At 37.5% G+C, this 16,833-nt stretch overlaps 1 protein-coding gene across 2 annotated transcripts in view; it reads right to left on the reverse strand.

The window, feature by feature from the left end:
- Positions 1 to 16,833, reverse strand: part of LOC114655773 (peripheral-type benzodiazepine receptor-associated protein 1) — a 380,104-nt gene that overhangs the window by 19,257 nt on the left and 344,014 nt on the right. For both annotated transcript variants that reach the window (XM_051930810.1, XM_051930809.1), the window contains 8 exons: positions 16,380 to 16,531; positions 15,307 to 15,798; positions 13,691 to 13,999; positions 11,359 to 11,547; positions 8,908 to 10,056; positions 7,556 to 7,661; positions 4,435 to 4,613; positions 703 to 871 (listed from right to left, as the gene is read on the reverse strand). In XM_051930810.1, coding sequence (XP_051786770.1) covers positions 703 to 871; positions 4,435 to 4,613; positions 7,556 to 7,661; positions 8,908 to 10,056; positions 11,359 to 11,547; positions 13,691 to 13,999; positions 15,307 to 15,798; positions 16,380 to 16,531 — 2,745 coding nt within the window. The remainder of the gene's footprint in view (positions 1 to 702; positions 872 to 4,434; positions 4,614 to 7,555; positions 7,662 to 8,907; positions 10,057 to 11,358; positions 11,548 to 13,690; positions 14,000 to 15,306; positions 15,799 to 16,379; positions 16,532 to 16,833) is intronic.

Below are 16,833 nucleotides of genomic sequence, written 5' to 3' on the forward strand. Positions count from 1 at the left end.
CACACATGAAGCTGAAGAAATGAACATGGCCTGGTGGTTGGCACACAGTGGAACTCCTTTGCAGACTCATTAATCTCAAATGAATTTGTGTCATGACTTGAAGTTACTGTTGCCCAAACCGTTGTGATACATAAAGCTTATCTTTACAGCATTTGAAGTGTTAAATGTACTGATGTATCTCAAATTCAATATTTAATGTCCTAACTGAGAGCATGTCAGTTCCTTAAGACAAATATGGCTGCTTGCATTTACAGTATCTTTATTTGTCTATAGGTGGAATGCTGTAGAAAACATTGATCTTTAATCAGATATTATATCAAGTTTGATTTTTATATTCCTTCCTTTTATTTAAAATGAAAATGGCATTAAAAGTTAAATGCATTTTTATTAAATTATTTATAAGCAAAATTAATAAAAAAAAATACATTTATGCTGAAAAGCGAGCTACAACGGGGTACTGTAGTAAGCCATCTGTTATTGTAATGATAGGAACATTTACTACAGTGTATTCCTCTTATCACACTTGAACCACTGACAACATGAGTAACACTACAGAAAAAGTTCACAGATGAATTTACAATATTTTGTACATTTCTAAAAACAACAATTACTTGATATATCTCTGCATTCACTCAGTTCCTAAAGTGGATTATCCTTTTTTCCCTGAGAAGGCTGTCACTCGTGTAGTCTTCCTTTACATACCTGTGTTTTTTGAAGTACCCTGGGGCCAGAGGTAGCCCTGCCTGAGGACCTGCTCTTTTGTTTCTGCATCTTCTGCTAGAATCTCAGACACCATATTGGAGGGGACATAGCCAAAACGACCCCCAGACTCTCCCCTATAAAATCCGTCTGCATCTTTATCACCATACACCTGGAATGAAACACTTTTACTTGTATCATTCAATAATTTTTAGTAAGTACTGTCACTGACTCCTATGAAGTGAATGTTCTTTTGTCTGCAGTTTAAAAAAAAAAAAATCACATACAACTTACATAAACAACCAGCACTAATTTTCCTTTGGTTGCTGCATTACTACGGTCAAAAATTGTCAGTGCTATCCTCTACTCTAAAGTAGTAAATTCAAAAGTTGCTATGCTCCTAAAGTTATGAGCTACCTTCTAATTGTGTCATTTTATAACAAAGACTTGACAATTATGAAGCCTTAGTTGACTTACAGCCCTGAAGACAATATTTTTTTTCTAATATCAAGTATAAATACTTCCAAATTTATATTCTATGATGATAAATGTTTTTTGCAAAATGCATATTCTTACATTCTTAGTACAGCCCTTGCTTTGTTTATGAGCCAATATAAAGTGTCTCTCGGTCTGCAAAAGTCATTCATGATCTTGCATTGAGACTACAAAAATCAGCTGTACCTAGAAAGAAAATACTTTAAAGGCTTTAACACTCTTTTCCTGCAGCACCCATGCATACCCTTGTAACATACCCAAGAAACAAGATTAGGGTATTAGTCATCAATTTTTTTTTCACATTGGCCTGAGGTAATAAAATGGACAATCACATCAAACAAATCAACATAAATGACATTCACAAAAATTGGCCTTTATTTCTCCATAAGAGCACAATGTATCATGCTCATATCGCAGCCAACACCAGTAAAATCTGAAACAGAATAAAAAGAGCAGTAATGAACATCCATTTGCCTAACAATCTAATGTTGTATTTTTACTCTGTTGTGATAATTCTTCTTATCCCCTCCAGGTATGTGTTAGGCAGGGTTTTTTAGGTTTTAATTATTTTGGAAAATCTAGATTCACACATATGCTATGTTAGGTGGGTCTGTCTCTAAAACGATGCTCCAGATGTAACCATCACCTCTTCTGAGTCTCCATTTTAGGTTGTCAATCATCTGCAGCAATACCATTTCACTTTCCAATGCAGCACTCTCAGCAGAGTACAACTAAGTGATGACTGGAGTCAGGCTGGACAAGACCACAAAAAAGATATTACTAAATGAAACTGTAAAATTCTTTTTACTCCATCACAGCACTTTCACTTTACCTGAAGTGCTTGAATTAGTTCTTGAGTACCTGAGGTCAGTAAACTTTTAGAAAGTGAACACACACTTTAATATATATGTACAATGCCTTGTTTTGGAATGGTGGTCACACACACCTACCTACATGTTTCCCTGTTACAAGTGCAAGATTCACTGTTCTCATATTTCTTATATGTGTTTTTTTTTTCCTCAACATGCGGCAGTGTTTTTTACTGGAGAATTTAAAGAGGAAACAAACAGCATGAAATTTTCTTCTCATTGTACTCAAGCTCTATTTAATTTGCATGGGTGCACACAATAATGTGGCTGGGCGGCTCAAGGGTGTTGATGTGGATATTGGCTGATTGCACATTCATGTGCAAAGCAGTCAGCTAAGCCAGTTTCCTCATGAACATTCCTGAGATTATAATTAAGATGTGCCCGAGTAAGAATATCGACAGATACTGATAGAGAACGAGAAAGGAGACGAGAAAGAAAGAGCCACAGGTTAACATCAGAAGGAAACAAAGAAAAGAAAAGAGGCAGGACTGTGGCAGAGCTGATGCAGCAGTGTGGAGGCAAGTGGTCAGGAAGTGGCCCCAGTTGGAGTGAGTGGACGGCGCTCACAGGGCACAGTCACTCCTTCTTGAGCACCAAAGGATCAGGAGCAACCAACCACTAAGTAACTCCAGCTGAATGCCAAAATATGGCAACGAGAAAAAGAAGCAGGGTTCGCAGAGTCCCTGCTGAATGTTTGGGGTGGTGTTGGGGACATAAACCATATTGAAGAAAGACTGTGCTTGCTGGTGGATGTCTCCCCTTACTGAAGAAATCTGAAAGGGTGAGCACTGTAGGTGTTGGTTTTAGAGGCATGCACCAAGGCTTGTGATAGTTTTTATGAATAGATCCTGACAGTGGTTTTAACCTGATTAAAACCTATTTACTGGATTAGTTATTTATGGAACTGTAACTTCTACAAGAAGACTCAATTTTTATTGTGATTATTTATTTATGAAAGTAATTGCACTGTGTGGTGTAGCGGGTCCACAGCTCCTTTCAATAGGGCCGGTTTTAAATAAATAATCGCCACACTCATGGCTTAGGGAGAGGGCATGGTTGTGTGGCTGAAGCAATTCCTGGGGAATTCGCAATGGGGACGTTTCTCACCTAAGTGCACAGGTGAGAAACCATCCGCATCCGTAATTGTTCCTGGGCGCGAGGCGGCTAGGGAGAGAAAAAGTAAAAGAAAAGAAACAGAGGGTGCAGGAAGCAGCAAGGAGGAGAGAGCCGGTGAGAGCGAGCGCTCGCAGGCAGGCGGGCAGCTGGATAGTGAGCCCTAGAAGGGGTGTTTGGCCGACACTCGGTGGGGCAGAAGGAAGCGGTCGCTCCAGCTGAGCGAACAAGGAGGTGGAGTGACTGGTGATGAAGGACGGCTGGTCGTGTAAGGCAGAGAAGGCAGCGGGAGTCGGGAGGCTTGGGTGATGGATTCCCCAATGTGAGCGTCCTGGCCTTTGGGGAACCCAAGTCTCGGTCTGGAGAGTGCGGAACCGAAGCCAGGGATTGGGAAGCCTCCACACCAGATGAGCGGAGAGAGATGGTCAGCTGCTAGTAGGGCGACTCTCGTGTTGCGGGGCCCAGATGGGAGGAGCAGGGGAGCCGCCAGGTAAAAGAAGACACCAGGCTTTGTGTTTTTAAAGCATTGTTTCCTGTTGTTGTTTTATGCCTCACTGCCAAGCTCATCGGTGACATTACTGACGGTGATGGGTTCAGGGCTCCCAGAAGCAAGAAGGAAGCATGGAGCTGAACCCGCATCGTCACACACTGCACTTTGGACACTTTTGTTTGAATTGTTTTTTTAATAAAAAACACTATGCACTTTTACATCTACCCTTGCTGAGTGTGTGCGCCCAGTCCATTCTTGGTGTACATCTATCAATGACCCAGGAGTATGGCAGCAGTGGGCAACCTGGGCATCACACATACAGTACCCACTATTTCCAATTCCCAACACACACCAGCTCAGTTTTTCTTTGATACAAATATTGTGATGTAACTTATAGTATCACTGAACACAAATGAACAATGCAATTAATTCAAGAGCGAGAAATCACGCAAGAAGAAAAAAATTATCTGGCAAAGAACATACAACTGAATGTTGCTAATCTACTATGTAAATGAATGCTAAATTAAAGAAACATTAAAAAAAGGTTTCCTTGACATTGGGTACAAGGAATAATTATTGTAGTAAGCACCTAACAAGACAAAATTATAAAACAGTAACGTTTTCTTCAAAATTAAGTTATTCTGATGATATCCACTCTTTTTTTAACGTGATAATTTATAAAGTAAAAATGTATATTTTATATATATTATAAATGTCATAATAATCCTTTCTGAATTCAATCTTTTTTTGCAGTCTTCAATAATTTACCTTTATAATTTGTCCATCTTTGAAGGGAAGCTCTGCCTCCACTGCATCAGGGTTCAGGGACATGGTAGCCGGGTCATAGTCAAACAGAGCTACAAAAATGCGAACATTGCTCTCGCCAGGATAGTCCTCAACTTCTGAGCTTATGGGTTTATCTGGGGTACTGGCTGTCCTTTGGGCCTCTGCAAGGAAAGAAACCAAGGGATGTGTTACATGAGCTTATGGTAGAATTTTAAGAGAGTCTTTTCTTCAATACCTCTTGCATAAGAACTCAAGCTCTGAGGCATTCTTAAGAAGGAATGTTTCAGCTAAGCCTTTCTGAGCCTAAGTATAAGTGAGGATCTAATTGCATCAAGGTAGGTCATATGGGGTCCATGCCTTGAATTTTGTGATTAGATTATACCACAGCTCATGAAATATATCAATCACCCATCAGTAGCAACTTGTTATTCTCTCTCTTTTATAGCCTCTACATAAAAGCAAGTCTTTAATAAAAATATGTCAAGAAAAGAGACTCCTGAAGATTATTTGTTTAGGTCAAAGAGCTGCATGCAACTCAGCTCTCTCAAGCTCCATCCAGATCTGTTCTATAGACAAAGATCTTACAAATACTGTATGTTAGTTTGGAGAAAACCACAGCTCTGAACAGCAGATGGAAGTGATTAAGACATACTGTAAGACTAGACGATTGTGATTCTTCTCTTCATTATTCCTGTTGTGAAGGATGTATAGTATAAAATTTCCCTGGACTTATTCATAACATTACATTTTGAAACGGAAAGTACATATAAGGTCTCCTGAGTAAGAGCATTCAAATCCAGTGACAAAGAGGCTCTGAAGGGCGGTACAGCGAGTGCTAAATAAAAAAAAAGCTTAGTGAAAGAAAGGAAGCTTATAAAGCCAAAATAGAAAACAAACTCACTAAGAATAACAAGAAGATGACTGAAAAGGACTGAGCATTATTAATGGACTCAAGCAATCCAGGGTTAAGGGAATGTGGATAAAGCTACCACCCTGAACCCATTTTTAATAGATTTTCCCTTCCACTACCACCTTCTTCCAATGACCAGTCCCTCCACACCATTCTTACTACATCAACTGGAATGGTCAATAATGAATCCACCTCTAACCACCAGTATGGGCTGTCCATATCTGAAGACCAAGTAAGGAGACTACTGAGCAAACTATACACATGAAAAGCTATGGGATCAGATGGACTCAGTCCACAGTTCTTAATGCCTGTGTTGACCAACTTTCTGGTATTCTCTGTCACCTGTTCAGTCTATCCCTAAGGCTCCAGAATGTGCCACTACTGTGGAAAACATCCTGCGTTGTTCATGTTTCAAAGAAGGCAGGCCTCTTAACCTAATGACTACAGACCAGTAGTACAATACCTTCCAGCCATCCCTGTTAAGGGGTAAGCTCAGAAATATGCAAGTGGATGACCATATGATCCCATTGATAATGGACTATATGTTGGGAAGACCACAGTTTCTGAGACTCAAGCACTATGTTTCTGATACGGATGTGAGCAGAAATTCTCAGATGATTCTACATTCATGGGGTATATCAATTAGGGGATGAGTCAGGTGGAGAACTTTGTTTCTTGGTGTAGAAAGAATTTCCTGCAATGTAGCATCAGCAAAACCAATAAACTGGTTATTGACTTTCGCTGCACCAAACAGCCTCCATGCCAGTCCACATCAATGACCAGTTGGACTGATCTCATAACAAAGAGGAACTATAATAAGAAAGGGTTAAGGCTATTTTTTTCTAAGGAGACTATGTTCCTTTAATATGGGTAGTAACATCTTTCACATCTTTTACAACTCTGATGGCCAGTGCAATTTTCTACTCTGTGGTGTGCTGGGCCATCAATTTAAATGAGGCCCACCGAATCAACAAGCTAATTAAAAGGACAAACTCAGTTATGGGACACACTCTGGACCACCCTGGAGATAGAAATGTTATACAGAATTAAAATAAAACATCAGTGCCATCATGAACAGTGCTGCTCATCCTCTCTCTTTGACAAACTAACACTGAGGAATTTCATCCAACAAATCATTCAGCTGAAGTGTGTCAAGAAACACTACTGGGGCTCCAATAGACCAACAGCAATACACCTGGATAAGGCTTCACTGTGATTGTGACAGTCAGAAGTTTTCTGATTTTCTTCAGTTTTAGTCATTCTGGTGCCTTTTCAAACCACAGTATGTGTGTATGTGTCTGTCTATCTATTTCTTTAACAAGATAAATTTCCCCCCTTTGGGGGAGAGAGAGAGAGAAAGAAAGACTTATTAATGAATCACAGTGAATTGCAACATTGTTTCAGAGATGCACCACTGCATCCGCAGACCAATCCCCATTACAACTTTTTTCGTAACCTTCAGGGATTCTAGTGTTAAATGGTAAGTATCAGTGTGTCTGACTGTGTGTCTGTCTGGTTGCTATGTCTCTGTCATTCCAAAAGACAGCACATCACAAACATTTTAGGATTAAAATGTATTACATTTTTCATTCCAATAGATGGCGCCTCACAAACATTAACACTGCTTTTATGAACCCCATACCAAATGGCATGTAACAGAGACATATGCACTGCATGGTGCACTGCAAATGTTAACATCAGGTTTCCGTTGATTACTTAGACTTCAACCTATCTTTGAGGGGTAGCATAGCTTGTTGTTAAATAAACACACCATTCTTGGGCTCAACTGTCATTTGCTGTGTGCCTTCCAATCTTGATGATTACTACAATATTTATATCTATTTTACTTTATTCTTATATAAAAGAAAAGGCTTTCAAAATAATACTTTAACACCTTCTAATTTGAATTTATTTTGCAATGTTTTGATTTATGAATATTTAATAATAAGTAACACTAAGCATATAGTACATTTCTTTTATGAAGATTCCATATTGTGGGAATATTTTATCATGAAATCTAAATCGCAGTATAAATTGCACCATGGGGTTAATTTATTGTATCGTGTCTAATAGTTTGAATGAAATTTGCAGTAATGGAAAACATCATTTTAATTGATGCCCAGTATTTGAAGCTTTCAGGAGCACTAAATATTTGGAAAGCATTCTATTGATAGTATTAACAGAATCTCTCACCTTTATATGGTCTGCTGTCTACATGCTCAGTATTTGGGACCAATTCATTTGACAGTCTTTTCAAGGATCCAGACAAGTTTCTAGAGTCATTTTTGGCCATAGTTTCCTGAAATAAAAAACTTGCCTTTAATTTAAATTATACTTAATAAATACCATCATGAACAATCAAACCTGTTTGGACAGAGCATACTAAGGAGTAAAATAATTGTGAAATGACTGTGCAAATAACATTGCAAGCTTGTACAACTGCAATTTTGCTGACTAAATGGGACTGACCAGATCTTGAAAATTTGAATTATAACATGACGCAGTACTGACGAAGATGCCAGATATGTAAAAGATTAAATACATTTTCATCTATGCAAAAAGAAACTTGTTTGCAACTAAACATAAATGGCATACAAATTTGGGTGTGGGATATTCACAAACAGCACAGCTGGGAGCTGAGCCCTAATATATAAGCTAAATTTTAAACTCTCTTCGCACTTCTTACTCCTTGGAATATTTGGGTGTTTTAAGTTTTTTTCTTTCTTTCTTGAAGACATACTTTCACATTTAAATTAAAGTTAAGAACTGCATTACAAACAACCGTTTATTTTATTTCATGCACTGTTTAATAGTAATTTTTGCTGATCGAGTAAAGGTTGATTGGATGATTTGCTCTGTGTTACAGAGGCAGTAATGAACCAGCAATCTTTAGAGGCTAGTACTGTATGTTCTCCACTAGGCCACATTGCTGGTAAAAGACAGATAAAAATATGCATGCTTAGCAGTACATTATTTCTACAGATAATTTTAATATGTATTAAAGTGCAAACTGTAAGCACAGTAATATTTAGTCACTCATCCATATAAAAATCCCAGCCTTACCCTCTAAAAGGTGGGGCAAATGCATATGCATCTTTCTAGTAGATGCGTCTTACATGTGATAAGGATGTATGGCCCTAAAAATCTTTAATATATCCGGGCTCTTAATTGCTAAAACTTAACTTATTGTTCCATTTCCTACTTAAAAGAGTGCATACAGTGTTAGGTCCACTTGGGAGTTGTCACGGACACTATAGACGTCACATATACCTAAAATATAGTGTGAAAGCATGAATTTAGTTTTTATCTCTGTAACAGGTCTGACAGCATTTTGAACAACACTGAGGAGGCTACTTAGTAAGCCACAAAGAGCAGTAAACATGATAAAATACACAAACCACAACCACTATAAAGCAGTGCTACAGAAAGAAATGGAGCTGCTGTATAAAGGATATAAACTGAGGTACTTTAACAAAGAGCAGTGCAATGGTGAGGAAAGAAAGCTGGCTTTAACAACACACCAGAACAAAAGAGGAATCACACACCCGTGAGAATAGCTCGTCAGAGTGCTGCCCTTTCATCGATTGCTCAGATTTTGTTTTCCAACATACAGCTTTGGCATATTCATTACCGTGGATGCCTAAATCCCCAATTTCTCTGCACCCCTTCCCTCTGGAATGGGAGACAGGATCAGCCAAGGTAGATGACCTCGCACTACTATTGTCATGATGCCAGTGATGTTGTTTTTTCCTTGACTGTAAAACTGTGTCTTCGCTTTTCAGCTGTTTTTTCAGCTCCGTTTTAATATCACTGGGTTGTGTTAGCTCATTGTGAAGTAAATTATCGTTGGTCTCTTCAAGGTTCTCAGATGCAGTGTGTTTTCTCCACCAACCAGAATGCATCTGGACAACATCAACCATGGATGGATCATCAGTTACAGCTTCTTCATCATCCTCTGTACCATATTCTATATCAATTTCCCCACCATTTATTGCTGAAGTATTTTGTCTCTTAGATGCTTTCACTGGGTAATGCTTGTTTACTTTTAAAGTTGTTTGGCGGAGTTCTGCAGAAACCACATCCCTTGGGCTTCTAGGCATCTTATCATGTTTTAAATTTAAGGAGCCATCATGTTGTTTATGACCTCTCCTTGATTTGTTTTCCTTGTCATTGACATATACAAAAATGTCACAGTCAAAGTCTTCCTGAGAATGCTTTAAATATGTAGTTTTACCATCTGTAGGGAAGAAGGATGGATCTTTATGAGGATGCAGCCTGCTCCTGCTACAAGGATTCCCATGCTTGATTTGGCTTTTAAAGCTCTCATCATTCATTGGCTGCAGGGGGAGGTTACGTTGTTCTTGTAATTTGAGGCGATTATTTATTGCCTCCTCTTGTTTTTTATGTTTACAACTGTTTTCTGCACTGTGCTCCTCATCATAAAAGGCATGGCTTCTGTTACATGACACTTTGCAGTTTTGACTGGAGCTAAGATTTGCAGTTACTGAAAGATTTTGGATCTTGGTTCTACTTGACTGTTCAGCTTCTTCTACATCTAGGCTCTCGTCATCTTCCTCCTCTGTGACCTCTGGGATGCTGAAAAGTTCTGTGTTGTGACGGGTCTGCAGTGGAAGCTCCAGGATCTTCTCCAGAATCTCCTCATCACTGTCCGTCTCCCACGTGTCAGAGTGAGCCTGTACAGTTAGCCAATGTAGTGTTGCACAATAAGAAGTGGGTAAGCGAGAGGACCATACATGTACATGCAAAGGAAACAAAATATAAAAAAATAAGGAAAACATAAAACAGCAAGGAAAAAAATGAAAAGACCTCCAAACTACCCTAATTCTCAGGATAAAAAAAACAAAACAAAAGTTGTTCAGTAGCCTTAAAAATATAGCATACTGAAAGAACACATAAAGAAAAATTAACAAACAAAATAAAAACAGTTTGATAAAAAAAATCTAAAATAACTAGACTAAAAATTATTTTTCATTAATCAGATAGGATAAACAAGGGCTAACATTATAGGAATTATTACAATTAGGTATGCATTGTTTTCATTATACAAGTCATTAAAATATTTTCATGTCCTCATCCTAGAAAATATCACAATGGTCAAAACTAGACTTTCTAGATGTAGATGTGAGCATCTTTTGCAGCTTTACAACCAGTGTCCTACCCGGACATATACTTAACATAAGGATGGGCCATGATCCCTGACACCTATGCTGCAAGAATCAGGGATAGGGCAGCCATAAGGGCATACCTTCATTAACTTTTTGCTAGAAGAATAGATGTTACTTCATGAAAATTTTCAACTTTATTAGGTAGCATGGCAACAGTGTACACTTACTTGAAACTGTGTTTAAATCCTGGCCTTGTCACTGACCATGAAGTTTGCTCTCTCCATGGTCTGACTGAATTTTCTTCCATTTCCCAAAACATTTGATGGTCAGGTTGACTGAGGATTCACATTTGGCCAGTAAGAAGTGTGTAATTAGAGGGCACACCTATTGCTGGCCTGCACAATGTGCTGCCAGAATAGGTTCTGGTTCTGCAGTGATACTAACCACATATCCTTCACATGTAATTTCACATTCATCTCAGGAATTGTAAGCCAACTTTTGGGGTAAAGTACATAAAATGAATATCATCATGCAATTAATAACGCTCTTCATCAATGATTTTGACCCTTGTCTTGTTGAATTGTGAGCATAAATATATGAGAACTACTGCATATTTTAATACAAACATCAATACTAAAACTTTAAAATTTACAGATAACGTAATCATCAATCTCCTGGAATTAATTTTCAATGACCTGGTACTTATACTTCCGTCCACTGCACTCATTTACAAATAAAACTGTCATTTAATATTACTTTATTGTGATCCTTTGTTTGTAGCACTGCCTCTACTAAATAAGTTTTTTTCGCTGTACCTATCTTATACTTTGGAAACAGTATACATCTTCTCTTTCACATTTGAATTATTACCTTTACGCTGACCCCCAAATTAGCTTGACACAATGCATCCTTGTCGTCTTCATTCCCTGCTGTGTCTGAACATAATTCTTCTTCATCCTCTTCCAGAATATCGGAGAGGTCTGAACCCCGACTACTATCATTGTGATACTCATTTAGCCGAGGGTAACACACTGGCTGAGGTACATCTGGCAAACACACCTATGATTAAAAGAAGGAACATAAGCAAAATTAAGCAAAATTTCTAAAATGTAAACCTGAGATGTTAGACTTCTTGTTTTTTGACAAAAGGGCTCATTAAAACACAGCCACTGGCTAAACAAATATGACAAACTTTAACATTTTTTGGCTTGTGTCTATTATATTTAACCTAACTCCTATTGTTCAAAAAGCCCACTGAACATCAAGGGCCATCTTATGTATTTTATAATCACTCCTAACTCCTTTCCATGTCTATGACATTCCTTACAAACTGTGTGTTAGCATAGTATTTCTTGTAAAGGATTTAAATCTTTCCAAATTCCCTAAAATGGCCGTCATTTACATTTTGATATGCATGTACTAGCAATGTCACTATGTGTTTTCCAATGCAGAAACATTAAGAGTTAAAAGCCTGCCTTGTTCTGCCTTCTGTAAGCATGAAAAGGGATGACTAAAGCACCTAATTTTGACTTGTGCTGGCATCAAGAACGTATAGCAGGCCTGCATTTCTTTTTACAACTTAGTAAACTGATGCAAACTGTAGCACATTTTGAAAATATAATTTTCTGAGCAAAAATATTTATTAAAAATTTAAACAGCAGATAAAAAACTGGTGCAAAGTATCTGCATAGTTCTGGTTGGAAGTTTTTATGAGCCTATATACAGTACCCAAAACCCTGTCACTTTTACAAATCTATATTTACAAATAAAAACCTGAAATAACAAGTAGTTGCTTGAATATTGCACTTCCTGGAAATGCAAAGGTAATTTACAATTTGATGATGTAATGCTGCATGTGAGGTTACAGCTAACTGATATTTTATGGTTTCATATACAGTATTTGGCTACTGGGATTATAAAAATAATTGAGAATACATATGGGCACTGGTTTAAGAAGATAAATGAACAAAAATACCTACTAGAAATATAAGTTTATGAATCTAAGGGCATCTCAGCTAGGGATATCTGTCTCTCAGTTTTTTTTTTATAATAAAACAACCTAAACATGAGGCCTTCAATAACAGCTATAAAATCCTAGTCAGACATCCTTGTTTAAGCTGCCATCACAACACTTGCTCTAAAAGATATTTGATGTTAGTTGAGCAGTGGATGTCAGAGAGCATCTGCCCATCTATTTTCTGAAGCCACATTTTCTGTTATACCTCACGTGTGGACAAAAGGTCAGCCTATCACAGAACATACGTACACTCAAAATTGCCAACTTCGAATTGTCAGCCTAACAGGAATATAATTCCTGGAGCAATTCCATGGTGATAGGAGGACAACAAACAGACCCCACACAGATAGTGTGCATCTTTAGACATTAACAGTCATGGGATTTTCAACACAAACACCTAACCTTTTCAATTCTGTTAAACACAACACAGAACTGACAGGGAGTGCTCTGTCTTCACTGGACACATAAGAAGCAGCTGTAAAAACCATTACTTTTAAATCATTTAACAGAAGCACAGCATTGATGCTGAGGCTAGCATTGTTGTCTGATGTATGAAGCTTCCATAATTCAAATCCCATGTACATTCTCCCCTTGTCTGGGTGAGTGTTCTTCTTACATGCATAAGACATAATTAATAGGTTATCTGAAAATTCTAAGCCAGCTTTTGTGAAGGTGTGCACTTGTGGGCCTGCAATAGACTGCTGCCTTGTTTGAAAGTTGGTTCCTGCCTTGCTTCCAGTGCTGCCAGGGCAAACATCAGCCCCTGTGACTTTATTATTTTTTTTAAGTGGGGGGGGGCATCTTCCAAAATGAGCCGAGGGCAGCAAAAACAAAGGTGCTAATCCACATTATCAACAAAATGAAAATATAAAGACCAGCAGGATCATGAAAGTTTTGCTCCCACACACATAAAATCTTGATCAATCAATCAAATTGTCTTTCAAAACAGTGCAATTCTAAAAGTGATAGCATGCATTGCTACTTAAAAGGCATGCTATTCTGAATTCTTCAACTAAAACGAAACTCTCAGATGCACACGAAATGAACAAATCGTGTTGCTCTATAATCTCATATTAGGCATTTGAGGGTCCGCTGGGTTATTTCTATCATTATGTCTTGATAATAAGTTCATTACCAAGTATAAAGTACATTAGTTAATTAAGTGATTAAACAAATGATTCTAACCTCTTTTGCTTTTTCTGGTCTTGCAAAGTCATTCTTGGTTTGACCTGGCTGCTCAGTGACCTCTTGTTTCTCCTCACAGTCATCTAGGAATTCTTCTATGGACACTACTCTGGCATTGGCCTTGGCTCCCTTTTCTTCTTCTTCTTGCTCTAACCCCCTTATATTTTTGGCTTGCAGACTTTCTGACAAGTCTTCAGAACAACTCACATCGGCCTCCCTGGAATAGGAATCTGTGGGGTACTTTGAAGAGCTGCTCTCACAGTCTTTGGATGGATTTAGTAGTCTGTCCTTAGGTGAAGATATTCCAACCTTGAATTTCAAAAGAGAAAATTAATAGCAGCGCTGTCATTCCCATTGCTAATCAAGGTGGCACCAACATGTTAATTTACTTGCTGAAGTTTACAGTATTTTAGCTGTTGTGTTGTCTTGAGTGATTTGTGTAATTTTTATGTTGAAATGTAAATACATTTTCAGGCTTCTAGCCAGAGATTTTCATTAAGAAACAGTGTGTGTATTTTAACTTCTAGTTTTACTTCATCACAACAACATGTACAGGGTGGTGTAGTAAGTGCTGCATCAAAGCTCCAAAGACATGGATTTGATTGCTGGTCCCATCATTGGTTACCAGTCAGAGGCAAATGCTTGCTTTGTCACGAAATAGTCCCTACATTGCTAATACAATATCTGAAATAAATGGATTGTGAAGCATAGTGTGGGGACTGCACAATCTCTCTAGAGATTACAGCATTTCCAAAAGGTGTGTTTCAGCTTAGCTGATGTATCTAAAGTGTCCTGTACTGTATATATGAATGTAGGTGTGTATCTTGGATCTCCAATTGAGGGTTACTTTGTTCCTTTTATATGATACTGCTGGAGTAAACTAATCCCTTAGTTTAGAAGATGGATGGAAGGATCAAGTGGATGATACACATTAAAAAAAACATAATTACAAGATATTTTTATACCAGTAATTAAATGTTTGGAGCTACCTAAGTGAACTGTGCTGTTGACTGCTACATTACTGAGATGAAACAGATTTAACAGATCATTGCACAGTAATCTCTGTTACGTGTATAATGCCTAAAGGCACCTTAATATTCAGTTCTTTCATTGTTAGGTAATAACATTCTTAATTAAAACAAGCATCTATTTAAGACAAACTGTATTTGTATTACTAATATAAGAAACTGACTAGTGCTTCTGCACAATTGAAAAAAAAAGGTTTGTACCACAACAAAACAGTTGGTTAAAAACAGAAGGCAGCTAAAGTGTCTTTGTACAATTCTAAACACACAAATAATTCTAATAATGTTTCTTACAGATGATCCACCACTAACCATTCATTTTTGATACATTGTTTAAAAGAGCTGTATAATGTATTAATTATTAAATATTAACCTAATTTAGTAATTAAAACATGTCAAAGTAATTGTACTAAAATAGCAAAAGATGCACCCTGTGAAGGTCTTTGAACCCAGTATTTTGCTGTTGTCAGTTCCTCTACTGATTTTAAGGTAATAGATGTATAAAACCCGTATGTCAAGGCCTAATGAAATTAGTAGCAGAAACGTTTTATTATTATAAACTACACCATGTAGCTTTGCAAACGGTCTTACCATTGGTTCCAATTCTAAATCCTGCACTTCTGCATGTAATGCAACAGAATTGAATTCTGATGATGTATTGATTAACGAGTCAGTCCTGAAATCCATAGATATCTGGTCTTCTTGGTAGGTCTCAGCTTGTTCACCACTGGGGTTTGAATTTAAAAACTTATCTGGGGTCTGCACAGAACTGGACGCAGTGGCATCTGGTAGAGATGGAAGCAAAGAGGATTTGGCAGCAGTAGTTTCCAAAGAGTCCCTGTAGGGTGGCACCATGTGAACACATATGTCAGAGGAGTTGCTGGCACTGGGAAACTTTTGTAGAGGCGGACAGTGGGCTGTAGCAGCAAATAGCTTTGAGGGTATTTTGACAGATACAGAATCCACAGATTCTCCATACATTGACATGGTCCGTACTGTAAGTTCCTTCGATGCCTGAAGAATATGAATCTGGGAAGGGCCTACTAATACACTCCCAGCAGTTGGAGAGGCAACTTCTAAAACCTTAAAAAACAAAGAGTGATAATGAGATGGTAAAACAGATACAGAGACAGTGTAATCACATCATAAAAACAAGAGCTATGTGCATATTTCTTGTTTTGCTGAAAAACATAATTAACATTTATTTATATCCAGTAAGCTACCCTAAGTGAACTGCTCCAATATTAAAGTAAAGTTTAATAATAACCTAGAGGAAACAAGGTGTTCTGAAACTGGAAGTCAATACAAATCATCAAATAATACATTTGCAAGACATAGTACCGAGTGCTTAATATTTTAATCAGTATGTATATCTCAAATAAAATTAAATGCTGCCCTGTTGTAGTAGAGTTCAATGCACAACATGTATAAAGTATAAAAAAATCTTTAAAAACTTTCAGAAACAATTCCTTGCCATGGTAAAAATTTGTCAACCAGTTATTTGACCTTACCAAGGAAAACTTATCAATGTGTAATTTATTACAGATATTGTATGGTAAGTGTTTATGGCTGTTAGCTTACAATTCATGTTTTCATGTATGATTGAATTGCACTACTTTAAATAAAAAACATAATTAATTAGCCAGACAAGTTCATATACTAACCTTCTGCGTGTCTGCATAGATGACATAACCAGTTACACGAACCCCATTAGATGTTCCAGCTGCATCGATTGTTACAGGAAGCCAGCTGACCAAAGCAATCCCAGGTGATGGCCCTGGCTCAACCTGTACATCCAAAGGAGCATCTGGAGGACCTAATAAATACAAGAATCATTGTAGTTACTGTTTTTTTTATTATATTATTATATTTTAGTATTTGGGAAGGCAAATACCTTAGACATGATATTGCCAGAATTGTCTCCAGCTTCTGAGATTTTGACATAAATTAACTATATTTAAAAATGGATGGATGAAAGCTGGCAATGTGGGAAATGGTGGGGTATTGTAAAATATGCAGACATACAATTTAGACTGTTTCTCTTCTATAGTCATGCTTTATTTAATAGTTTATTTTTTAGCATTAATATTGTAAAGGAAGGCTATGTGAAAAGACAAA

This window comes from Erpetoichthys calabaricus, chromosome 8 (genome assembly GCF_900747795.2).
Source record: "Erpetoichthys calabaricus chromosome 8, fErpCal1.3, whole genome shotgun sequence".
In the NCBI taxonomy this organism is placed as follows: domain Eukaryota; kingdom Metazoa; phylum Chordata; class Cladistia; order Polypteriformes; family Polypteridae; genus Erpetoichthys; species Erpetoichthys calabaricus.